This window comes from Rousettus aegyptiacus, unplaced genomic scaffold, assembly GCF_014176215.1.
Source record: "Rousettus aegyptiacus isolate mRouAeg1 unplaced genomic scaffold, mRouAeg1.p scaffold_m13_p_11, whole genome shotgun sequence".
Classification (NCBI taxonomy): domain Eukaryota; kingdom Metazoa; phylum Chordata; class Mammalia; order Chiroptera; family Pteropodidae; genus Rousettus; species Rousettus aegyptiacus.
In genome coordinates this window covers 58,487,089-58,512,704 of record NW_023416286.1, presented here as the reverse complement: position 1 = coordinate 58,512,704, position 25,616 = coordinate 58,487,089, and the positions used below count along the sequence as shown (strand labels likewise).

General features: G+C 33.7%; 1 protein-coding gene across 1 annotated transcript in view; it reads left to right on the top strand.

Annotated features, from left to right (window-relative positions):
* IPO5 (importin 5) overlaps positions 1-23,021 on the top strand; it is a 38,328-nt gene extending 15,307 nt beyond the window's left edge. The window contains exons 9-26 of the mRNA XM_016123196.2: positions 1,429-1,516; positions 3,356-3,462; positions 6,829-6,953; positions 7,046-7,135; positions 7,217-7,390; positions 9,419-9,637; positions 10,690-10,773; positions 12,178-12,310; positions 12,396-12,517; positions 13,769-13,865; positions 14,935-15,107; positions 16,069-16,180; positions 16,267-16,322; positions 17,314-17,436; positions 18,286-18,505; positions 19,113-19,341; positions 20,657-20,798; positions 21,415-23,021. Coding sequence (XP_015978682.1) covers positions 1,429-1,516; positions 3,356-3,462; positions 6,829-6,953; positions 7,046-7,135; positions 7,217-7,390; positions 9,419-9,637; positions 10,690-10,773; positions 12,178-12,310; positions 12,396-12,517; positions 13,769-13,865; positions 14,935-15,107; positions 16,069-16,180; positions 16,267-16,322; positions 17,314-17,436; positions 18,286-18,505; positions 19,113-19,341; positions 20,657-20,798; positions 21,415-21,501 — 2,381 coding nt within the window. The 3' untranslated portion in view covers positions 21,502-23,021. The remainder of the gene's footprint in view (positions 1-1,428; positions 1,517-3,355; positions 3,463-6,828; positions 6,954-7,045; positions 7,136-7,216; positions 7,391-9,418; positions 9,638-10,689; positions 10,774-12,177; positions 12,311-12,395; positions 12,518-13,768; positions 13,866-14,934; positions 15,108-16,068; positions 16,181-16,266; positions 16,323-17,313; positions 17,437-18,285; positions 18,506-19,112; positions 19,342-20,656; positions 20,799-21,414) is intronic.
* Positions 23,022-25,616: the final 2,595 nt, after the last annotated feature.

Sequence of the window (25,616 nt, the reverse complement as noted above, 5' to 3'; positions counted from 1 at the left end):
AAAATTCATGTCAAAGAACATAGGGCTTGAAGTAGCCAAAAGAATTGTGATGACCAAAGTAGAGATCTTGCCTTATTGACTGTGAAGATTTAGAATTTGTTGATGGTGCAGGTACAGACAAATGGAGTGGATGGAACAAAAAGGTCTGGGAGCAGATCCACTCATGTGGGAAAAAAGCTGACTTAAAAAAATAATTCATCAAGAGTCTTTGGGGCAATTGGTTATTTCTATGGAAAAAAATATATCACAACCTTAAATATTCTATAAAAACCAATTTTGGGTTAATTAAAAACTAAATAATATAGATATTATTTTGTAAGTAAAGCTTGGTAGTAGAAAGGATTTTTTTTAAAGACCGAATCACAAACCATAGATCATTGCTAAATCTGCAAATACTAAAACTTTTTTTTATCCAACTAAATACACTGTAAGTAAAATTAAAAGATAAGCTGCACATTGGGAGGAAGTAGCTGTAGTGCACACCATGAACAAAGTTTTGGTATCTAGAAATTACATAAAGGCTAGGAACAGGAAATTTGCAAAAGAGGAATCTGAAATAGCTAAGAAACACTGCCTCTTCTCTATAAAAACAAGTATAATTGTGGAATACAAGTTGTCAAAAACCGACAGTGTTGAGTGTTGATGATGTTAAATGTTGAGTATGGTGAAGAGTTTGCCTTGGAGAGGAGTCATTTTCATAGTTCTAGTGCACTTCACACATTTTTATGAAATAATACAGGTCTCCTTTAAAACTTCCCTTAGAAATGCAAGCTTATGCAACCACTGAGAGGAGTTTAGTGATTTTTTAGTACTATTGAGGACACTTGTAGCAATTTTATGCCCCGAGCGCACACTTGTCACAGAGATATGTAAGAATCTCATCAAGGCATATTTTGTAATGAAAAAATTTGAAAACAACCAAAATGTCTATCAGCAGGATACTGTTTATATAATGAAATGCTACGAAGTAATTATAATGAAATCCATGTGTTTTGAAAAAAAAGTAAAAAATTGCCAAAGGGTGCATATAGTATGATACAATTTATTATGTAAAAAATAATATCTTGAAATAGTGCTGTCTTTTGTATATAGGTAACAGAAATCTGTAGTTCAAATGTAAAAACTGTTTGAGAATAGAAACATTGATTTTATTATGGCGCTTACCTCTGGTCCTCAGGAGGGAAAGAATGAATTAGGATTTAGAAAGTTTGACTCTTATATGTTACTTAAAAGAACAATATATAAAGGAAATGTGGCAAAAATGTTAAAATTTAACAAACCAGATGTTGGGGGCACAGGCAAATTTTTTTGTCTCTCTTAGAGGTAAAGTGAATCTTTTGTTTTTTACTTCTTAAAATTTTTGTTTGTAAATGATATTGATAAAATAAAAGCCATGGTCTTTAGGTTTGAAATGATTATTTCCTTTAGTTCCTCAGATGTTAGCAATGATGGTTGATCTGGAAGAGGATGAGGACTGGGCAAATGCAGATGAATTAGAAGATGATGATTTTGACAGGTAATCATACACACCAGATACTGTATGGAGGTTCCTTGACCAGGAAAGAGCAAGATCAGGTAGCAGTGAGAGATTTAGGGTTATAAGGCCCATCTCTTTCCCTCTATATTACGTAATCTGAAGTTAAACTTTTAAGTTTGGAATATGGGACATATAGGCTTTCTGTTGTATGCTTTTCTGCATCAGATATTTAAATATTTATTTTTAATAAAGCAGCTATCATTTCTACCCCATTTTACTCTAAATTTTCTTTAAGATTTTCTTGTTTAAATATCTTTAAAAATATGTATAAAGAAGCTTTATTGCGATTATTTCTTTTATATGCATAGACTTTACTTACAATGGTTGTTTTAGCATAATTCCTTGTGAAACTTTGTATTTTCCTAATAAAATGCAATTTAACTTGAGGCTAAAGAGTAGACGGCGCCGAGATTTGTACAGTAGATGACAGTAACACTGGAATTACTATTTTACTTGTGACTTAGAAGGCCCTTATGAATATAGATTCCTGTGGAAAAGTTAACAAAATCTGTTTTCACTGTCCAGTAGTGATAATGGCCTCCTACATGTGTTTGAAACATAGCACTTCAGAACTCTTGTTATTTTCATTCGGGAGTGCTAAAGGTTATATTATCATATTAAAGACTCAGAATGGAGAGAGAAAGTTGAGTGATTTGTCAGTTGGTAGACTAGAGTTCAATACCATTTCTCTTACTCTTCCCAGGGCTTATACTACTTTTCTTTCTTAAAAAGAACTGAAATTATTCCTGCGAAAGGCTGGTAGTCACTATAAGCTACTATAACAATACTAGACATGAAAGACATTTGAGTTACAGAATACATGGTGTATGTTTGAGGCTTAATTTCATTATTAAAAATGACTGATTTCTGGTTTAACTATGTTTTAAAGTGTATGAAAGTAATCCTTCACTGGAAATCACCTAATAGGGCTGAAGAGAAGACTTGGCTCAGATTGGGTTTCGTTTCCTTTCCCTGGTTCAGTTTCTGTAATGTACTGCTTCCTGGCCTATAATTTGCTCTGTAAAAAGCACTTACATTTACATAATTTATGAAGCTATTTTTTGTGGACTAGATGAATAAGATTTTCTTACCTGTTGGTAAATAGGCCTTAAATATATTTTTCACATCAGTTTGTCTTAGAACCTATTCTAAAGATCACTTACCGTTTTATATTTATATATAATGTTACGTTCACAAAACAGTTAAAGATTATTGACATATCAAACTCACTATTAATCTTGGAGTTCTAAAACTATGTAAAGGCTTTTATGCCCAAATTTCTTCAATTTTTAATGAAAACACTAGAATCGAGTTTCACCTATACAAAATTTTTAGCAATACAATTTGTTCTTTAAAGGTAATTAATAAGCTCACAGCAAGAAGATATTCATATAATCTCAGCACCTTTTTCAGTTTTCTGTGTTCTGTCCTCTGATAAGCTTGAGGGATACATGTCCAGAAGATGAGATACACAAGGCTCTACTAAATTCTCTGCTCATACTTCTGAGTCTTGAAAGTATCATAAGCTAAGTTTTAGCCAGTGAGGGATGTAGAAAGAGAAAAATGGGAAGAGCCCTGAAAAATAAGATTCAGACATAGGACTTTTTAACTGTGGTGAATCATGATAAAAATTTTATTTGCCTTCCCCCTGCCCCCTTTTTATTCTAAGGTTTTTAACCCACAACTTAATACATACATTCGAAAGACGGTCTAAATTATTTTTTAGTTTCAGTTCAATAAGCTATATAGAAATTTCTGTATAGGGTACTATTTTGTATTTTGAATAGGTTGAATGCATTAAATTTTGTTTATGTACAGCAATGCAGTTGCTGGTGAGAGTGCTTTAGACCGCATGGCTTGTGGACTTGGAGGAAAACTCGTTCTGCCAATGATCAAGGAACACATTATGCAAATGCTTCAAAATCGTAAGCTATATCTCTTTCAAATGTTGAAATAATGGGATGTGGCTTTCTAAATCTTAAACTCTAACAAATGTTTAGACTGTCTACAAATTAATCTTTGCCTTTTTATCTTCTATGTTTAATTTTTACATTATACTGATAAAAGTTCTTTAGTCATCTTTGGAAACATTCAGTCTTATGGTAAAGAATATTATTCTGCACTATTGAAAATACTACTCAGTTCTCCCCAGAATTGTCCTCAGTGTATAGGAAAGAATTGTAAATTCTAAGGAAAAGTTACAGATTTCCTCCTTGCTAGAAATATCTAGATTTGAATTTAAGGCATTATTTGACTGTTTAAGAAATATTAGCATATTTGATTCATATAATCTCCCTTTATCAATATTTTCTATCATTTCCCTAATATTTGATCATTTGTCAGCCTTGGTAATTCGTATCGGTACCAAAAATAATTGTTGTATACATGTCTTATTTTTGTCTTAATTACATAGTTAATGTGTTTGATTATTTTTTAATTCAAATATAGAAATGTATAAACTAAAAGTTCCTTACTTTAGTTGTTAACAGTTCTGAGACTGTTTTATGTGCCCTCCCCTCGCTGTTTTTTTTCTATGACTTTATTATGCATATATGCAGGTGTTTTTCTGGAATGCAAATATATCATACAGGCACACTATACTTAGCTTAAGCTTTTGCTCTACAGTACATCATATCACCACATAATAGCCTCTTTCATAATATTCCACACTTCCCCTAGTAAGAGTTAACAGTTTTTGTTGATTACAAATAATGCTACTACATACACTAATAGAGATATCCTGGCTCGCTTGTATGTGTATTTATAGGGAACATTACAAGAAACAAACTGGAGGGTCAAACCAGTGATTTGAGATCGTAAAGCAGTAAAATGGAGTGACAATACCAACTTGAAATGAAAATGAATTATTGAGAACTCTAGCCATTATGCTATTTACCTAGCTCCTTATCCTATAGAATTCTTATTTATCCTGAAAAGGCATGGTCCAAAACCATTATCCCTTTTAAATGATGTGGTATTATATCTGGATCTTGAATAAATAATTTCCCCCTTTTTTCAGCCTCTCAATTTTGGGTAGTTTGTTTGTTTGTTTGCAAAGAGACAGGGATAGTTAGCATCACAGATTATTCAACTTACAAGAGCTGCTAGAAATAATCTAGCTTTTCCATTTTTAAGATGAAAGTAAAGCCCAGAGATATTAAAGATTGCACAGGGTCAACCAGCTATCAGTATTTCTCCACTGATGCACACTACTCAAATAGGTTCGTTGTGGATACGGTTTTGGATTTGTAGTTAAAGAATTTGACTTTAAGTTCTTAACACTTAAAATGTATGACCTTGAGCAAATCTGCACTTTTATTTTCTTATCTGTGAAGTAGGAAAATGATGCTTGCCCTGTGCCCAGGATTGAGGTTAAGATCCAAAGATGTGTTTAATATGTGAAAAGAACTTTAACGATAGTAAATGATACATATTTCTTAGTAACTTAACATATGGCCCACTTTATTTTTTAAAAGTTTTATTGTTTTTGCTTTAAATAATAAGCAGCAAATTTTTTTAAATCTTCAAATTCAGAAGAGGAAAACTGTTTTGAAATCCCCATACAAAACTCACATTTTGCTGAACATCCTTCCAGGAACTCTGCACACTGATAATATATGAGGCACATCTCTGAACTAAATATAGATATCTTTCTATATCAATAAATACTTATTACGTTTCTTTAGTAAGTTCAGTATACCAGGGGTTCCCAACCCCTGAACTATGGACTGGTACCCGTCTATGGCCTATTAGGAATTGGGCTGCATAGCAAGAGGTGAGCAGCAGGTGAGTGAGTGAAGTTTCATCTGTATTTGCAGCCATTTCCCAGCGCTAGCATCACCATCTCAGCTTCCTCTTCAGATCATCAGGCATTCAGTTGTCACGGGAGCACTGGTCCCTGGTTCTATAAAGGTTGGGGACCTTTGCAGTGTACAAGGATTAGTATCAGATACCGATATATTAGTTTCCAGGGATTGTTATTCATCAGTTGTAGAAATTTTGGCAATGGCATATTGAGTAATTAAACACATTTAAAACATATAAAATAATGTTATTATAGGTGATAATGTTTTAACATCAACATTAGCAATTTTTCAGAAAATTTTTATAAAAGAATTAGTTATAATAGAGTTCATCTTTACGTGGGTTTCCCAAAGTAAAAAATTAAGGATGATGAAAATTTAGGATTTTTATACAACTTGATTAACTCTTAAACCAGCAATTTTCAAACTCTCTATTCTGAGGACCTTTTTACAATCTTAAAATTACTGAGTATCCCAGAGTGCTTTTGTGTATGTGGGTTATATCAGTGTTTATTGTATTTGAAATTAAAGCAAATATTTTAAAATAACAATAAACTTATTACATGTTAATAGAAATAACATTTTTTTTTTTGTGAAGAATGACTCTTTTCCAAAACAAAGTATTAGAAAAATGTCTTTTTGCAACGTTGTAAATATCTTTTAAATAGCTAATTTTTATATCTGCTTCTACATACAGTCTCTTGGGATTCTACAAATATCCCTGACATATTTTACTGTACCCTCAAAATGAGAATGAAAGAATAATATTATTAGAATAATTTAGACTTTGTGGACTCCCTGAAAGAATCTCAGGGAATCCCAGGGTTCTTGGGCCCCACTTTAAGAACCATTGCTATACACAAATCCTAGCTTTATGTATTTATGTGCATCTTGCTTTGTTCAACATGGAATTTGAAGCAGTCAAAAGGGACAATAATAGAGTAAATATTAATATTTTGAAATGAGAGTCAAAGAAATTATATACTAGGATATGAAATCCATAACATAAACATTGCTTAACTAATACTGTGCTAACCAAAAAGCAGATATCCATTATTAATATTAAAATACAAATAAGGTTCATCCATATTCACTTACCATATTATTAAATAAAATTTTTAAGTCAGCATCTTTTCTCAGCCTATTTTCTTTTTAAAGAAATATGATCATGGAAACAGCACAGAAAATCCAGATTTTTAAATTTATTTTAGTAAAATATTAGAGGGAAAAGTCTCTTAAGTAGTTGATATAAATACTGATAAGCTCTTTGCTTCTATATTGCCTTTTAACTTTTGTAATAAAATGCTTGTGTAACATGATCGCTGTTACAATGAAATAATCTAGTCAGATACTTTTTCTGCCCATTTTCTATTTAATGTAGAAGAACATTTTATTCTTTTCAAAATAAGAACTTTTTTATACTTCTACCAGAATTACATGTTTGTAGTATCTCATTCCTATCCTTTTATTTGTAATTCTTTTCTGTAGCTGACTGGAAATACCGGCATGCAGGATTAATGGCCTTATCTGCCATTGGTGAAGGATGCCACCAGCAAATGGAAGGAATTCTAAATGAGATAGTAAATTTTGTTTTGCTTTTTCTTCAGGATCCTGTAAGTATCGATAAGTGTTTGATTCGTAATTATCACCGTAGTTTCACATGGGAAATAGAAAACCTTTACTAATACAAAGGAACATATTACAGCATCCAAGAGTAAGGTATGCAGCCTGTAATGCCGTAGGACAGATGGCTACAGATTTTGCACCTGGTTTCCAAAAGAAATTTCATGAGAAGGTAACAAGTTTTCAAACACTCAAACTTTAAAAAGAAGGAGTGGCATTTCAGAATATATGCTTAAGCGATTTCATTTCACAGGTGATTGCAGCTCTGCTACAGACCATGGAAGACCAAGGCAATCAACGAGTGCAGGCACATGCTGCTGCCGCTCTCATTAACTTTACTGAGGACTGTCCCAAGTCACTGCTTATTCCATATTTAGATAATTTGGTGAAACATCTGCATTCCATCATGGTACTTAAACTTCAGGAGGTAAGTTTTAAGATCGTTTTAAGCCCCCCCTCCCCCATTTTAGATTAATTTAGGTTAATTTGATGGGTGAGACCCCTGGAGAAAGAGCTTTCAGCATGACTGTAAAGAACAGAAAGTTAGAAGGAGAACAGTTTAGGCTTGACAGAGAAGGAACCAGTTTTGGACTTGAGGGAGATAATGGCCTATACGTTAGGTAAAATCAGTATATGAATTGCCTCGAAACCAAGACAGTTATTTTTGAATTCTGGTTTATGAAAATTTAGAAGGAACATTTTATGTTCTTGACTGCTGCAAGAAACCAGGGTAATGTAATTGTAGAATATTAGCATAGTAGCATTGTTAGACATTAACAGAAAACTCAGCAAGACCGTCATAAGATTGTTGTTCAGGTAGTAATAGTGGAAATCAGCAGGTAAAGGTGATTTGAAAAGCTATTTCTCAGGAAGCGTTAGCAGTTTCTTTCTGCAAGTTTACATTTTAAAAAATGAAAGAAGAATACCATCCTTCTAACATAGGTGACAAAAATAAAAGGTGTGGAGAAGGGTATTCTTTTTGCCTTAAATATGTTGAGTTTTTAAAATGAGGCCTGGCCATTCAAATAGAAGATGGTTTATGGTTATAGCGTAAATAAGAGAGGCAACCTAAAAACTAAATGGCATTAGTACCAGCAGTATGTGAGAGCAAAGATGCAGGTAAGAAAGGCAAAGATTGAGGCCCAGTTGTCAAAAACAGAGAAAATAAATTCCTAGCATAAAAACGAAATGAATAAAAAGGACATAGAAAATTAAAGCTTTTTTTGCTGTCATAGTCCACAGACATAAAGGTACTATCAAATTACTGTAAAAGTTTCTAACACTAAATTTCTGTACTTTAACTCATTATGAACCAATAACAGATGAGTGTTCAGTATCAGATGACAGCAGAACAGGAATATGATAAAGAAACATGAGTATATCTGAAGACAGAAAGATGTAGACCCAAGTTGAAAACAGATTGGTTGGTTGGTTAAATCAGGAATAGATGGATGAAATGTGATTTTACAAATAGATTTGGGTAGAGGGCTGAAGTGTGAAGAGAGTTTCTGTATCCCCTTCCCCCAAAGACGATGTGAGATATTTAAAGACTAAAGAATAGAGTTGATGTGATGGCTTGGGGAGGAGAATATAGTATGTGAGCAAGAGTTGTCTGAAGAGAGGGTATTTCCAAGGAAGAAGGACATTCCTTTGAGATCAGAGGCAGACCAAGATAATAAACACAAAGCAGATGCCAAGATGCAGAAGGGAATATGTTTACGTCTTAAAGGTGTAGTGGAACTCAGTACAAGGTGAGGAGCTCTGCTGAGGGTGTGGTTGTAGTTGATGAGAATGAAGAAAATCTGGAGTAGTTGCTGGCTTAAGTATTCATGTGAATCCACAAGGAATTATCAAATAATATTGCCAGGTGATAGTGTGAGCCCAGCTACAAATACCCAGTTTTTGTTATTAACCAGGTCAGGGAATAATGTAGATCTTTGGCGCAGGAGAAAGGATGGTCTCATCTGTTTCACCAAGACAGAATAGCACGTGAAAGAGGGTACCCATGGTTATAATTAGTGATATCTTCTGGGGAGAGTCAGATTAGAAGATAATGGAATGGACCCAAAAGGGAATTTTCTTCACAACACAGTAAGACAGCACATCATATGTAGTAAGTAGTAGGAATAAATGTGGAAAAACGAACAAGTGGGATTAGGCATTAAGCTTGATGGATACCAAAATTTTAAGAGTCAAATTTGTGCTCAACAACTACCAGTGCTTTGAGATAAAACAGAAGTAAGGCAATGCTATGTTAAGAGAGAAATGATCCTGCATAAATAGTTCAACAGATTATTATTAAATTTGCTCCAAAACCTGCAATCTCCACTCTGGCTGCTGGAGGGTGGTCTCAGCTTGCTATTTCAAAACATTTGGGAAAAGCCTTTGGGAACTTGAAGGGAGTGTTTCTTCTGGTTTCTCATTTACGTATTTATTTTGTGTGTCTTCCTTCTAGTTGATTCAAAAAGGCACCAAGTTAGTTTTGGAACAAGTTGTGACATCCATTGCATCAGTTGCAGATACTGCAGAGGAAAAATTTGTTCCCTACTATGACTTATTTATGCCATCACTAAAGCACATTGTTGAGAATGCAGTTCAAAAGGAACTTAGACTTCTCAGAGGAAAAACTATTGAATGCATTAGTCTCATTGGTCTGGCTGTTGGGAAGGAAAAAGTAAGTGATTTGTAGTATGTTGAATTTACTTTTTGTAATTTGGCTATGAAGGCATTGAGGGTACAAGAAGGTTTTTTCATTCTGATAAATGGTTTTCTGGATGCTTGTTTTTTTTCCATCATCTTACTGTCACAATACTCCTATTTTATGTATAAATAAATTGTTGCCTTCATTTTTTCATCATTAATGTTAAGGTTTCTTCTTAACCCAGTTATGTTCTTGAAACCTCCCCTTTTCTCTCCCACATGAAAAGTCTTTATCTCTTTGGAAACATATGGAGTTCAAGATCCATATGTTTAGTTTTATACATTTAAACTTGTGCTTGGAAACTTTCCAGTTTCTTTCTTGTTAATTTAAAAAACATCACATAGAGCTTTTTAAAAAATAATTTGCAAAGACCATTGGACATTGTGTTTTCCTTTCCAGCCAATAAATAACTCAGCATTATCAAAGCTAATCCAAAAGAAGTTCCTCTGTTATCAACCCCTCACGTTATGATTACTAGAAGTATCATCAAAGAACCTCCCTGTCTGGTCTCTGAAATCAGCATCAATATTATCTTATAAATTATTTTTCTGTGGGACACCAAGAACCTAACCAGTAAAACATTTTTAAGTTCCATGCTCTTTGTATCTGGCTGTCAAACTATTTTTGAAACACTGCCTGCTTTTATGGTGGAGATTGCCAGAACCACACACATAGTTAAATGAAAATCATATAGTTCTTTGGAGCGATGTAAAATTTTCTTTCTGGATTTGAATTATCTTTTTACTTCTAGAAATACATAAGACATAGACAAAAACTTGATGCCATTAGAAATACCTTTATACTGCAGTTCACTTTGACCTTCATTGGAAAATATATTTTTCTAGAAAGGGCACTAAGTCTCTTGCAATATAGATATTTTTACCTGAGGGGTTATAACCCATATGGGAAATATAATAAATCATTTGGGTAAGTTTTGTTATTATGTGAGAAGCAATAAGTACCTCTCTGATCTGATACACACAAGTAATATTGGTGTTGATTTTCCCAAATATTTTTTTTCCTAGTTCATGCAAGATGCATCAGATGTGATGCAGCTGTTATTGAAGACCCAGACAGACTTCAGTGATATGGAAGATGACGATCCTCAGGTAAAGTAGTCTTCACACATTCGCCCTGATGCTTTTAGGAGTTGCAGAAAGCACAAGGGTAAATGTACTAAAACAAAAAGAAAATTAGTAATTGGTTTCTTCGGCCCTGATTTTAGATATATTCACTGATTTGACTTCTACTTCTCATGACATTTTTCGTCAGTTTGTTGTAGGTGTTTACTCTTTTCTGACTCTCAAGGTTATGGTGCTCTTGAGGGTTCTGTCCTATGCCCTCTTATCTTCTCATTTCCTTTGATCAGTGTCATTCACAATCATGGCTTTAGTTTTCCTCTCTATGCTTGGGACTTCAAGATCTTTCTCTGAATTCAAGGTACATTTACTAGACATCTCCATTTGGATGCCTCCTGGTCCTTGGAATGCTACATGATTTCTCTCCCCTGTCAAAAGAAAAAGAAATACAAAAGCCTTAACAATCTTAGTACATTCTGTGCTCTCTTCTCTGCCTATAAATAAACAAACATTTCTTTAACTTAGAAAGAACCCTCCCGCACTCAGCCTGGCTAACTTCTGCCATGTTTCACATCTGGTACAAGTTTGAGTGGTGGGTACTTAATGACACTGTATTATAATAATAGTAATAATCATAGTAATAATCATAAATGTCCATCATAATCTTAATAATATTCACAATGCCTAACATAAAACAGGCAGCCAATAAATAATTGTTGAATTAAATTTTTACTTGGCATAGACACTATAATTGTTTCCCATATACTTAAAATTGTTTTGTTTTTTTAATTAGGAATAGGAAGTGTGTGCATGTAAGCAGGTGAGATAGACAGATATTGTAGAGTAAAAATCACTTTCTGGGTGACAGGGGTGATGAATTAGAACCAGATTCTCTGTAGGTAGTTTACAGATAATTAAGTCTATGTACACATAATAATAGGAGAAGTGTCTTTAATAGACCGAGCCTTTTACACAGAAAATTACAACAGCTAGGAGAAAAGGATGTTTTGTTTCTTGGGTGTGAATATGTTAATAAAGACTTAATGAATGGAAAACTAGACAGTAAGGGTATAGCGTCAAATAATATATTTCTGCCTTCAAGGAAATTAGTGCCTAGGAATTGATTGTGTTTAAGTTGGGCTTTATTTATGTGATTCAGGTGATAGTAGATAAAACTATTTTTTGCTTCTTGAAGTGGGAAAATATAGATACAGTCTTGGTCTTCTCTTTTGCCTCCCCTGCTGTCTGTATTCCAATGTAGAGGTTCACAATGATTTTGTTATTGTTTCTGAACATTTTAAGCATAAGACTTTAGAAAATGCACTTATAGCTTAAAATGCTGTGAATGTAAAATAAACCATTGTTTCTGTGAAATAACTTTCTTTATGATGTTGTATTTAGCTGTTTTAAAATCAATTTTAATTTTTTCCCCAGATCTCTTACATGATCTCAGCATGGGCCAGAATGTGCAAAATCCTTGGAAAAGAATTTCAGCAATACCTTCCAGTGGTTATGGGCCCTTTAATGAAGACAGCTTCAATTAAGCCTGAAGTGGCCCTTTTAGATAGTAGGTATCTTCATGAAGATAGCAATTGTAAAATTTCTCTCTGTTATTAATTTTAACATAAATTTGTTTTCCTACCTGTAAATAGCCCAAGACATGGAGAATATGAGTGATGATGATGGTTGGGAATTTGTGAACCTTGGTGATCAGCAGAGTTTCGGTATTAAAACTGCAGGACTGGAAGAAAAGTCAACTGCTTGTCAGATGCTGGTAAGTGATAGTGATATTTAAACTTTGTTTTACAGCTTCTCATAATACATTTACGTACATTTGATAGGTGTGCTTTTTATAGATGCTAAAGAAATTTTGAAGAGCAGGAATATATTCTTAAAGGTGTAGAAACCTTTTAACCCAACATCTCTACTTATGGATTTCCATTCTAAAGAAATCATGTAGATGAAACCTTTTATTATCGGTGCTGTTTCTTATAACAACAAAAAAAATGAATAGCTTGAATGCTTCCTTTCAGTAAGATGGTTAACACTACTTTAGAGTGTTGCACAGCTGTTAGAAAGCCACGGAGGGCAAAGATTTTTTAATTCTATGCTTAGTGTATAGTAGTTGACCAAGGAATATCTTTTGAATGGACAGAAATGTACTCATGATATTAAGTAAAAGTGGTGTGATGTTGTTTGTGTAAATAAACATGGTAGAAAATTAAAATGTGTACACTGATAATTTCTTATGTTATTATGGGATTTGCATTTAAGTTCTCTTTGAGTTTTCTGTTTTGTTTCCCTTTATGGGCATGTTATAGACAGTAGGGGATAATATATTTTTTAAAAGAAAATATTATGGTATATTACAAATTTAGCAGTTAATGGCTTAAATTTCATATTACTCAAGCATTTTGTTCTCCGATTCATTTCAACGTATTTCTTAAACTTATCAATACTGACTTTATAAACATTTTGGGTCTTTATGGTATCTTTTAACTGGAAAGCAAATGTAACATCTTTAAACAAAGTATCAAATCTTTTAATATAGTGAAAGAGAATTTAAAAATTATTAAAACAATGCTTTTTTCTGTTTTAAACATCACTTATTGAAAGAATTTTTTTAATACAAAATAACATAAGCCTGTTGGCTCCAAATTTACAAAGTAAGTGATATGCTAACAATTAAGTTTTCAGGTTTTAAAAATATCTTTTAAAATTATTTTTCCTAATTAAGTGATACATTTTGTTTGAAATATTTTCAGAGTGCTGAAACTTTTGCAAAGTTCTCCGACAAAAATAAAAATGTAGTATGACTTTAAATGACAGTATATGCTATAATCATTTCTTGGCCTTTTCGCATTTTACTTTTTTTTCTTTTTTGGTTGAAAGACTAATTTAACAGTCCTGCATGTATCGTTAAATGTAATTCTAGTCAGAATACAATATTCTCTGGTCCTTATGTAATAAAAATACCTATAAACTAACATGGATCTTAAGTTCTTTTCCAATACTTTGATTTCAGGTTTGCTATGCTAAGGAGTTAAAGGAAGGCTTTGTGGAATACACCGAACAGGTTGTCAAACTGATGGTCCCTTTACTGAAATTTTATTTCCACGATGATATCCTACAGTTTTTGAATGCAAAACATGTCTAGATTTACTTAATTTTAGCTTGTTTAAATATTATTAGACTTTGTGTTAACTTGAAGGTATCTCACTATTATTGTTTGTGTTTGCAGTAACTATAGTTTGAGGTTATAAACTTAGTTCTTTGCATATGCTTTTGTTTCACTTGAGTCAAAAACTTGAAAAAAGAAAATGTTACCTATTCAGTTGGCTGTTTTCTATGGTCCACTGAAGGATTTTAAGGATTGGTATTTTATTGGCAAATGTGTACAATTGTATATAATTGCTAGTTTTCCCAATAGTTGTTTGGTAATGTTAAAAAAGTAAGACCTTTCTCAATAGATTAGAAACCCACTAATTTTCTGTAGTACAGAATCCTACATTTCAAATGTAGATAGCACCTTTAGAATGAAACATCTCTTGGTATATCTGCATATTAAATTTTTTCCTCCTCAACATAGTAATAGTAGTAATTACTACTATAAGGTATATGTTTCTGCCTTTGCACACACAAAATTTCATAGATGGGTTAAAAAAAGACAACATAGTGGTAGAGCCCAGACCCAAACTCAGCTCCGTCTCCCTCCAGAGTCCCTTTGTTGTAGTCCTCATGCAGTATCCTATAGTGGCATCCTTTACAGAAGATGGCTTTTGCCCCGCAGAGATTTCCTATTGTTTAAGAGAACAAAGCAGAATTGTTTTTAAGAAGAACTCTAGAGACTTTATTTTGCAAATGGTATTAGATAGGGAAAGACAACTAAATTTTTATTAAAAATGGAAGACTGTTACAGGAACAGATCCAAGGGTCTCAACTCTTTTCACAGTCGTTTTTATGTTTTGGGTTACATTTGAGACTCATATTGTAGCTGATAGAAAACACAGGAGGTATGTCTTATGGGCAGGGAGACATATTTTTATACATGTTATATTTAACACAAGGTCTTAGATAGCAGTCTTAGATAAACAGAAATTGCCAGGCACTCCTGTTAACTTAGCACTTTTAAGTAAGAAAATGATAGGACAATCTTGAGGATAGTGATTACATTTCCTTAACAATAATAACGTGTTCGAGTGGCGGCAGCAGAATCCATGCCTCTTCTGTTGGAATGTGCGAGAGTTCGTGGTCCTGAGTATCTCACACAAATGTGGCATTTTATGTGTGATGCTCTAATCAAGGCCATTGGCACAGAACCAGATTCCGATGTCCTCTCAGAAATAATGCATTCTTTTGCAAAGGTAAATATTTTTCTCTTAATAATATGTATGAAGTTGTATGTGCATTTATTAATCTTCTCAATACATTGGGGAACTTTTGTCTAACAGTTTTTTCTTTTAAACCAAAAATGTCCAGTTCTTTGTTATTTTAATGTTTTGGTGTCATCACTTGTTTCTTAAGAGTAGCTTCCCTTGTATTCCAGTCTTAAGCAGTTTCTACCATCATTTTGACTACAGAAGCTTGGATATCATCTCCAACTCATTATCTAATTTTTGTTCTAGACTCTCCTAAATTCCTGTTTTTTCCCCCATTGTCTTCTCTCTTCTTTGTGCTAGCATAAGAGCCTCACTTGGTCTGTTCCAGAAGTCGCTCTTCCTTTTCCTCTTAGTCTGTTCTCCTTTCTCAAGCATTAACTTGGTCTTTGTTTTAGTCACTTATCTTCCCATATTCTTGGTTATCCCCATTGCTCACAGCTCCATAGCTTGCTCCCATTTGGTTTAAAAATTCTTTAGCATCTTTGTCTCCATTTATACTCTTGCAGTTCAGAATTTCTTGTTTTTCCAAAGAATGCATGCTTCCAGACCTTTGTCTATATCGTTCCCTCTACCTATGATGCCCTCCCAGAGCAGTCTTACCCTTTCTCCAGTGCTGTCTTTGTATAGAGCATGTATGTAGGATTGGGCTCCTTAGAAGCTGGTTGGCCTGTTCCATCTTTGAACCCTCAGCACATAGCTTAATGCCTGGCACTTAAGATGTACCTAGAACAAGTTAAAAAGAATATGTGTTTTAAAGACTTCTCTTTAATATACTGGCAGTAACAAATAGAAACCAAGAATATCCACTCATTTAATCATTAGTCTTCCAGGGTACTGAGTTATGTTCATTTTTCTCATGCTTCCATGTGATTCTTAATGAAGTTTAACTTTTGACTCTTAGAAACCCATAAATCTTAGTTGCTTTCTTTCCTCAACCTCATTTTAGTGCATTGAAGTAATGGGAGATGGATGCCTTAGTAATGAACACTTTGAAGAATTAGGAGGCATACTGAAAGCTAAACTTGAAGAACATTTTAAAAATCAAGAATTGCGACAAGGTAAGTTTTTTATGCTTTATTTCTGAATGTAATCCTTGACCATTTTGGCAACCGTTTAAAAAGACATTTATTTGGGTGTGTTTTAGTTAAAAGACAAGATGAAGACTATGATGAACAGGTGGAAGAGTCACTACAAGATGAGGTAAATTATTCCCTTCAGAACTTAATTTACCTGATCATTTCTATCTGAAAGATTTTTAAATGCTTAAGTTACTAATTAATCTGACCTGACATTCTTATGTAATTATTAGTCATCTTTAGCAAAAGAATCTAATGTATATTTCATTTATTAATTTAGAGAAAAAGTCATTTGACTTAGCTGATTTGTGTTTTGAATGCTGTGTATGCATTTTGTTGCATATACGTTCACATAAAAGTACTTTGGAGTTCTAGTATTTTCTTTTACTTAGTCCTTACAGCTGTGTATTTGGTGGTGCTTTCACTATTTTAAAGATGCTTGAACTCAAACTCAGATGTTAAGTGACTCCCTAAAGCCACATATTCTTGAAGGACTAGGGTTTAAGGCCAGATCTTTTTGTAATACCTGTCTTTCTACTGAACTACAGAATAATGCAGATTTACTTCTAGTAAATAATATACATGTATTGTTTGATAGGATTCTTCTCTGCCTTGTTACTTAGTTCTTGCCTCATCAAATTATTTGACGCCATCAGACATATTTCATCTGTGTATTTAGGGTCTATAATATGTGACTTGTGGCCATCCTGGTGGACCAGTGTTGGCATGTTCAGGTCATCCCAATTCTCTGCAGCGTGCTCACATGCTACCATGCACAGGTTCACAGGGAATAGATGTTATAAGTAACTGACACCACATCTTCCCATCAGCCTGCTTCAAAATTAGAAACATTCTTGCAAAAAAAACAGAAAATATTCAGGTAAAAACACTTTAAGTATTACCAAGATCAGTTTTTGCAACAAGTGGAATACTTGCCATACACCTTTATCTATTCATAGGCAGGTAAGAGACATGACACCCAGTCATTGAGGTAAACTTAGTCTCTAGATTTTTGCTGTGCCCTTAAGAAAGTTTTCTCATTTTAAAATAAATGTTAGTGTTAATAATAGTGGGGATACTTTTTAATACATATAAGTGTATTTGTTTTGTTTTAGGATGATAACGACGTTTATATTCTGACCAAAGTGTCAGACATTTTACACTCAATATTCAGTAGCTACAAGGAAAAGGTGTTACCATGGTTTGAACAGCTGCTACCGTTAATTGTCAACCTAATTGTAAGTGTTGCCTCTCTTCAACAGTTATTTTAGGTGATATAGCTGGAATTCTTTTCATTGCAGCATTTGAAAACTTAACTGTCCAATTAAAATGGGTCCTAGAAATCAGTTTTCAACTCTACATCTTTCATTTTATCAAGTTTATTGCCCTGTATATTTTTTCACTCAACATATGCTTAAAGTTTGCTAATTGGGTTTTCCATAGTTAAATCATTATACATTCTAAAGACAAATGATTTTTCATTATTTCAGATTATCTATACCTTGGTAAGTTGACAAATGAAAACAGAATGATTACATTTTTTGCAGTAGACCCTAGAGATTTCAGTTATGATCCCTGTGAGTACAACCAGCAATCATAGATTTTGGATGATGGTCTTATATGCTGTTTTTAAAATACATTCTAAATTAAAAGCAATCATTAGATGTTTGTTCCCTTTTTTGACTTTTAATTTTGTATTTTATCGTATTTAGTAATGTACTACATTTTTTCAAAGATTTAAATCAAAACTATAATATTGTCACATCTTTTATTGTGTTTTTTTAAATACAGCATTCTATTACCTTTTTTATAACGTGAATATATATTCATTGCTGCTACTGTCAGTTCTTCTGGTTTATGGTAATATCAGATTGTGGAATTCTGTAACAGTTCACAAAAGTCTTTTAAACTTATTTAAATCACTGTAGTATTTTGAGGATTATTATTCACAAGAAGTAGTTGTTACTAGTTTTCCTTGCCTCTGTCAGGAATATCCAAGTAAGCCGATAGTGTATAGTGAATATTTATTTCTTTGCATTCTTTATGTACTTCAATATTCAAAGCTTAAAAGGATATCTTTTTTGTAGTGTCCACATAGACCATGGCCAGACAGACAGTGGGGATTGTGCATCTTTGATGATGTTATAGAACACTGTAGTCCAGCCTCATTTAAATATGCAGAATATTTCTTAAGACCAATGCTCCAGTATGTATGTGACAACAGCCCAGAAGTCAGGCAAGCAGCTGCATATGGCCTGGGCGTCATGGCACAGTATGGTGGAGATAACTATCGTCCTTTTTGTACAGGTACTGATGTTTATTTGGTTACATGCATTTTCTTTCAGGCATTCCTTTTTTTCCTACCTTGTTCTCTCTTCAAGAGCACTCGCAAACATTATCTTTCTATTTCTACCTTATTCTCTTTCCCTTCTTCAAACACTCCATCTATAGCACTTACAAATTTATCATCTTTATTCTCATAGAAATGAAAAATGAAATCTGCGTGGAATCAGAGCCTCTCCTCCCCAGTCTTCCAGGGCACGGTTCATTTTGATTTGGGAGGTATACCAAAAAGTCCTAAAACAGGACTTTTAAAACATACTTGGAGACCCCGTGAGTTTAGCCAGGAATATAGCTAGGAGACTTTTAAAAGCTTAAGTACTGTGAGGTGATTAGGTGTGTAAATCTGTAGGCTACTAACATCTTGAGGTCTCCAAGTTAGTACAATGCTACTGCTCCTGACTCTGCTGGAACAGCCAGTCTCCCTTTCATTACTCCATCTGTTAATTCTATAGTGAAGACCACAAAACATTCCTTAAACTTTAACATTTCTTCACTAAAACTGATAACTAGACCAGAGATTTGCATGAAAGTGTGAGCTTTTAACTGGCCTTTTTTCAAATGCTTATTTTAGAAGCACTTCCACTGCTGGTAAGAGTAATTCAGTCTGCTGATTCTAAGACCAAAGAAAATGTCAATGCTACAGAGAACTGCATCTCAGCAGTAGGGAAAATTATGAAGTTCAAGCCTGACTGTGTGAATGTCGAAGAAGTTTTGCCACACTGGTTGTCTTGGCTTCCACTACATGAAGATAAAGAAGAAGCTGTTCAGACTTTCAATTATCTGTGTGACCTAATTGAAAGGTAAGAAAGAACATAGATGGACCTTATGTCCTTCCCCTTTGCAAAAGAAGTGCTTCTTGTGCACAGCCCTCAGGTGTGCAGATTTGTACTAATACTGTCTTTATAAATCATGTTAAGAAGCCATATCACAGTTAAGATTGCCTCATAATCTAATATGGGTTGTTTTTTATGGAATTCAGCAAATGAGGCATTATATAGAACATAATGTTTTAAGAAGGTTCCATCTTAATGTTCTGTTTCTCACCCCCCATTTATTTATTTATTTATTTATTTAGCTTTAGGATTTTTTTAAATTTCAGTTTTACTGAGGTATAATTGACATTATTAATAGAATGATATTGAAGTACATCGTTAGTACCATTTTTTGCCCTCTGAAATCCTGGTGTTTTCCTTTGGATTTAAGAATCGATAATACAAGGAAGTGTATGCCAGACGGGCAGTCAAGTTCTGGCACTGGGCACTGGGCCCTGGCATCGTTATTACAATTTTGTACCCACGAGTAAATCTAAGAATTGTAAACAACCTGGAGGCATAGAAGCTATCAGATCATAGGCATGTTCTTTGGTAGTCTAAGTCCAAGTTCCCCTAAATATTAGTCACTTAATTTTAGTTCATGAATGCATCTAAGGGCTATAACCACTGATCTCCTAGAATTTGTAGAAATGGGCCAATGGGCATATTTCTTCATGCCTATGAGTTCATATTCACACAGTTTTTGTCTTCCCACTGAGAACCTCATTAAGGAATATAACAGCCATCCTGAAGACAACACACTCTTTGCCTGTCTCTTTCTCTGAAGTGACCAGTTCTCCATTAATCACCTCCCTCAGAAATAACTATTCTGATTTCTGGTTAAATTCACTGTTATATTTCTTTACATTAAAGTTTCCTGGAGTTTATTTCCTGGCTTAGTCTCAAAATGCCCATATATCATTTTGAACTTCAGATTTATTTTAGAAACCATATGGCAATATTTAAATTAAATTTGTATTAAGATGTTATACTTCTTTTTTAATAAGTCACATTATTTTTAAAGGATTTAGAGCATTCTATCATTTGACTCTTAAAACAGCCCTGAGAAATGAGCCAAGTATTTTTTCTCATTTACAGGGGAAGAAACTAAAGAGTTAATAAGTAAGATTAACTGGTTTTTCACCTAAATTTAAAAAGGCAGTTGATTTTAGTGAATGCATAATCACTTTATAAAAACCTTATAACAAAATTTAGTGTTGGAGGGTATAGGAAAGTATGAGTGCTTGAGGGATTTCTCCTTATAATTTTCACTTAAAAGGTTTTCTTTTCTTTCTTTTGTCAGTAATCACCCAATTGTTCTTGGCCCAAACAATACCAATCTGCCCAAAATATTCAGTATAATTGCAGAAGGAGAAATGCATGAGGCAATTAAACATGAAGATCCTTGTGCCAAACGTCTGGCTAATGTAGTTCGCCAAGTACAGGTAAGCAGATTTGGTTACATTGGGGAAGGAGGAATAAAATTGTTTTTTTGTTTGTTTTTTCATATCCTTTATTAGAAGAAGAAATAGAAATTTTATTTTATATTCTCTTGTCTCCAAGCCTCAAATGGATTATATTTAACATAATCTATGTATATACTTATTATTTATTAGAACTAAAACCTTTGTCTTAAATTTGAGATATTTTGAACCTTCCAATTGGTGCTTAGTACAACTCATACATAAATCATCTGCATATCTGTGAGAAAAAAAAAGATGCACCTGGTTGCATAATAAGGAAGGGGGAATGCATCTTTTTAGTGCTGTAAGCATTATTGTTTAAAATTATTTTTACTCTCTAAATTCATGTGTGTCGGTTACTTGAATTTGTCATCTACCTAGTGCATTCTTATTAGTGCAAAGATGAAGAACACAACTGTAAATGCAATGAACTTTAAAGAAATGAACAGATTTCTTTTATAATGATGCTCATCAAACTAATCTACTTGGAAAGAAAATATTTTGGCATTGTGACTGTCTACCTAATGATGATTATTAAAATACTTGCAAATGACCATTTTACCAAATCTAAATCTGTGAAAATGTTTTTTCCCCCTAGACATCTGGAGGATTGTGGACTGAATGCATAGCACAGCTCAGTCCTGAGCAGCAGGCAGCAATACAGGAGCTCCTGAACTCTGCTTGAAGGGCCTTAATATCACCACCGAAAACTAACTCCAAATAAACGTTTACCCTTTTGTTTAGGTTTCTTTGTTTTGTTTTTGAGCAAAAGAGAACAGTTGAGTTGTGTGTAGGCCATTCTTCTCCAAAGCTACAACAGCAGGAAGAGAAGCTCTGGGTTTCAGAATGGTGTTTAAATGGATTTCTATCATACCACTGAAGTAGTTCTCCGTAAGCCCTACAGTAGCACTGAAGAGTATTTTTCTATTGGTATAACCCACCCATGTGAAGGTGAAAGGGAAATGAAATTAATTTATCTCATTAGACATAAGGAAATTTAAGACAAAACAGCTTTAAGATCCGTTACTCAGCATAGATGTGTGTGAAAACAAATTCTGTACATCTAGTGTTAATTCTATTAATTGGAGTGTGAGTCTTTTTGTAGGATAGAAAGAAGCCTACACAGCAAACTAGTAGATCCAAAAATTGAAAAATAAAATGCTTAAGACAAAAACAAGCATGAAGATGTCATATTTGATGTCACTTTTGGTTCTTTTTCCCAAAAGGCTTATGCAGTAACTCAGTTTGGAACGCCTTTAAGCTTCCAGCCCTTGAATGTGAAGTGTTGGCATGTCTAGCAGTAGTCTCTCATTCACTCCTCAATAAACAACATTGAAATACAAAAAAATGTTTGTGTAAAAGTTCCATACTGTCTGGCTTGGATTCATTCAATGTTTTTAATATAAGAATAATTAATATTTTTTTAAAGTAATAACTATGGCTCTGAATGTTTTTTCCCCTAGCATTTCCCTTGTGCAATTCAAACTTGAAACCATCTAGTTTTTCCCATCTTCTACTTTAATTTAAGCTAAGTTGTGATACACCTACAGCGTTCACAATTGGTGTCCTTTTAAAACTAAGATGGATAAGATAAAAAATATTTGGCTTAGGATTTTCTTTGCGAATTGTAATTGCTATAGAGTTGCACACAACTTTTAAATTTAATTTTATGAGTATAATCGCTAAAATTTCTGACAAATTCAGTAAAATGTATGAATGGTTTTTTTCCTTCATGTATTAACCTCATAGTAAATGACTTGTTCTTGTTTCTTTAAATAATTTTTCTAAGGGATCTTAATAGATTTCTGTTGAAACATCAGTGTTAACATTTTTATAGTTTGTACTAAATTTAACCGTGATATAAAAATGAATTTTATGCCTAGATCAGAATTTAAAATTAAAGGTTTTTTTCTTTAAATGATTTGCATTACTTTATTAAAATTAAATCTGAAATGGAATAGAACATAGAGTGGATTATATTAAAATGGTTCACTTGGTAGCAACTACCCTTTAAGTATATTTTTGATTTTCAGCACACCATTAGCCCAGAAGCTTTGGTGTCTGGCAGAACATGTTGTGAATAACTTCACCATCATAGTCATTGCTTTCAGTGGGTACCTATTTGACTCTTGTAATGTGTGGGGGGTACTATTTGGAGCTACTTTATACCCTGTATTCCTGTTGGAGTAAAAATGTGTCAAGCCAGCCCCTTTCTGGTTTCTTACACAGAGTTTGAAAACCAATCATGTATCGATGCCTATTAACCAGAGCAGTTAGGTTTTATTTTTAATTTATTACTACGCTTAAAACATGTTAAAAATGTGACACACCTGCCTAAGTTCAGGTGGAAGTATGGTTTGAAAATGGAGAATATAGTGTGTGCAAAGCACTATACTAGTTCTTATGGGTGAGAACCTAGATTCTGGTTTAAACATTAATGAGAAAGTCAGAAAACGTACCAATAAAAAGAGTCTAAGGTCCCTGAAGCAGTAAATGGGCTTATATCAATCAACTGCAGAACTGACTACAACATCCTTCTTGATAGAAGTAGAGAAATAAGTAATTGGAGTTAAATCAAGTTTAATCAGGGAAGATTGGTATTAAAGGCTGTTAATGTGACATGATCTGAAATCTAGGGCTCATAACTAATTGTAATATGTTAGTCCGTGAACTAATGATTTTTTTAAAATTATCTAGGGAAACGTTTTTAATACCTCATTTTGTGTACACAAGATGAAAATTTATGATTTTTCCTTTTGTACCAAATTTAGTGTCCCAGTGGCTTTGCATGTCAGCCAGTAATGATATATTTGTGAATCCAAGTTATTTCTGGAGGGAAAAAAAAATGTGTGCGGCTCTTTCTGGGTATGTTGTAACACAGGATGAAGTTACATGCACAGGTGTTAGAAATTTTTAGCATAACTCATTTGAAGTATTTTTTAATGCTGTAAATTTAAAAAGTAAAGTCTTAAAGCTAATCCGACACTTTTGTAATGAGCAGCAACTGTCAACTCTTGAGTTGTAGTTTGACTAACAGAACCATCAGTAAATATGTAAGCAAATATTCTTGCTGCACCTGGTCTCATAATATGGGGGGGGTGCATATTTACAGTGCTGTAGCATTATATTTTTGTGATCTAATCTTGAATGATTTCTTATTTGCAATTAAAGCAATTCGAAAGGCTAAGGAGCTAGCTAAATGTTTTACAAGTATTGCGTCAATCTTCTGGCTCTTGTCATGTTCTATAGATAGAAACACTTTGTTCCTCCTAATTCCTCTTTGCCTCAAAGGAATAATAGCTAAAACCTTGCCATCTTGCATTTTTCTCAGCCCTAAAATTATGAGTACCCCTGTTTTAGAAGAAAGTGAATTATCTGCAAGGAGTAATAGGCTTGCATTTTTATTTCCAACACTTCCAATTCTGAATGGGTGGGAAAGGAGATAGCAAACTCTAAAACCATCCTGGACTGACTTACCCCTTTTTTTCCACACAGTTGTAATCCTGACAGTCATTTGCTAGATAATATTTGGACTTATTATTTCTGCATAGTATTTATATTATTATACATTTGAGCAAATGAATAACAACTTAATAAATTATAGTTCAATTATTTCTAAAATTCCAACAGTGCAATATGGTTTTTATGTAAAATAGCACAGAAATTGTTTTTTTTTTTTAATTATAGTTAAGGCAGCAGAGTTTAATTCTGAAATACATTACTTGATAATTCTGAATCTTTCATTGTATGTTTCCTTTATACATTTTTGTCCTCTTGATTAGTATTCAGATTGTATGGGAATCAAGACTAGTGCCATTTCCTGTGGATTAGAAATTAGTTCCCCGTCTTCCCTGGAAGTTTTTTAACAGATGGGTAGAAAATGTAAGTTTTGAATTGCAGCCGGACAACATCCTGTAGTCTTAAGGCACACTATGAAAGATGATGGTGTCGAATGGTTAAGATCAGGGGTCAGCAAACTTTCTCTAAAGGACTAGATAGTAAATATTTTTACTTCTATAGAGTTTTGCAGGTCCTACGGTTCCTCACAACTGCTTATTTGCCATTCTAGCACAAAAGCAGCTGTAGACATTACTAAACAAATAGGTGTGGCTATGTCTCATTAAACTCCATGAACAGGTAGATTATAGTTCGCTGGTGCCTGATTAAAACATGACTGGGTTCAGAAATTTCACTGTACATTTATTGATACTTTGAACAAATTCACCTAATGCCTTAGTTGCTCTCTCTATAAAAATAGTACTAGTACACACACAATCCCAACTGCTTATTAGTCTGTGCCCTTGGTGAGCCCTTAACCTCTGTGCCTCAGTACTTGTGAGAAGTTATGGACAGTATCAGCATCCACAGGTTGGTTGTAAGGCTTGAGGTAACGTGTGTATGTAATATATGGAAAACCTAGGACAACGCCTAGTAGCACAGATTTGCTATTATGAGTACTTGTTTGAAGAGATCATTAAATTTGGATAGTGTCTCTTCACAACTAGTTAGCTGTCATGGTTATTCCATGGAAAATGAAAGCAGTAAGAATTTAGGAAGTCTACAGCAATGCTACCCTGAACAAGCCTGATGTTGATTGATCACAGAAGTTAAGCAGGATCGGGCCTGGTTAGTACTTGGATTGGAGACCACCTAGGAAGACCAGGTGCTGTAGGCGTAAAAAATAAGGTATTGTAAGATGACAAGGTCCTTGTAATTTGTGAGGTCAACCAAGGGTTGCTTTGCCTTAAAAAAAAAAAAATTATTAAGCTATCTAAAGAACAATGGCTTGAGTGTAAGTGC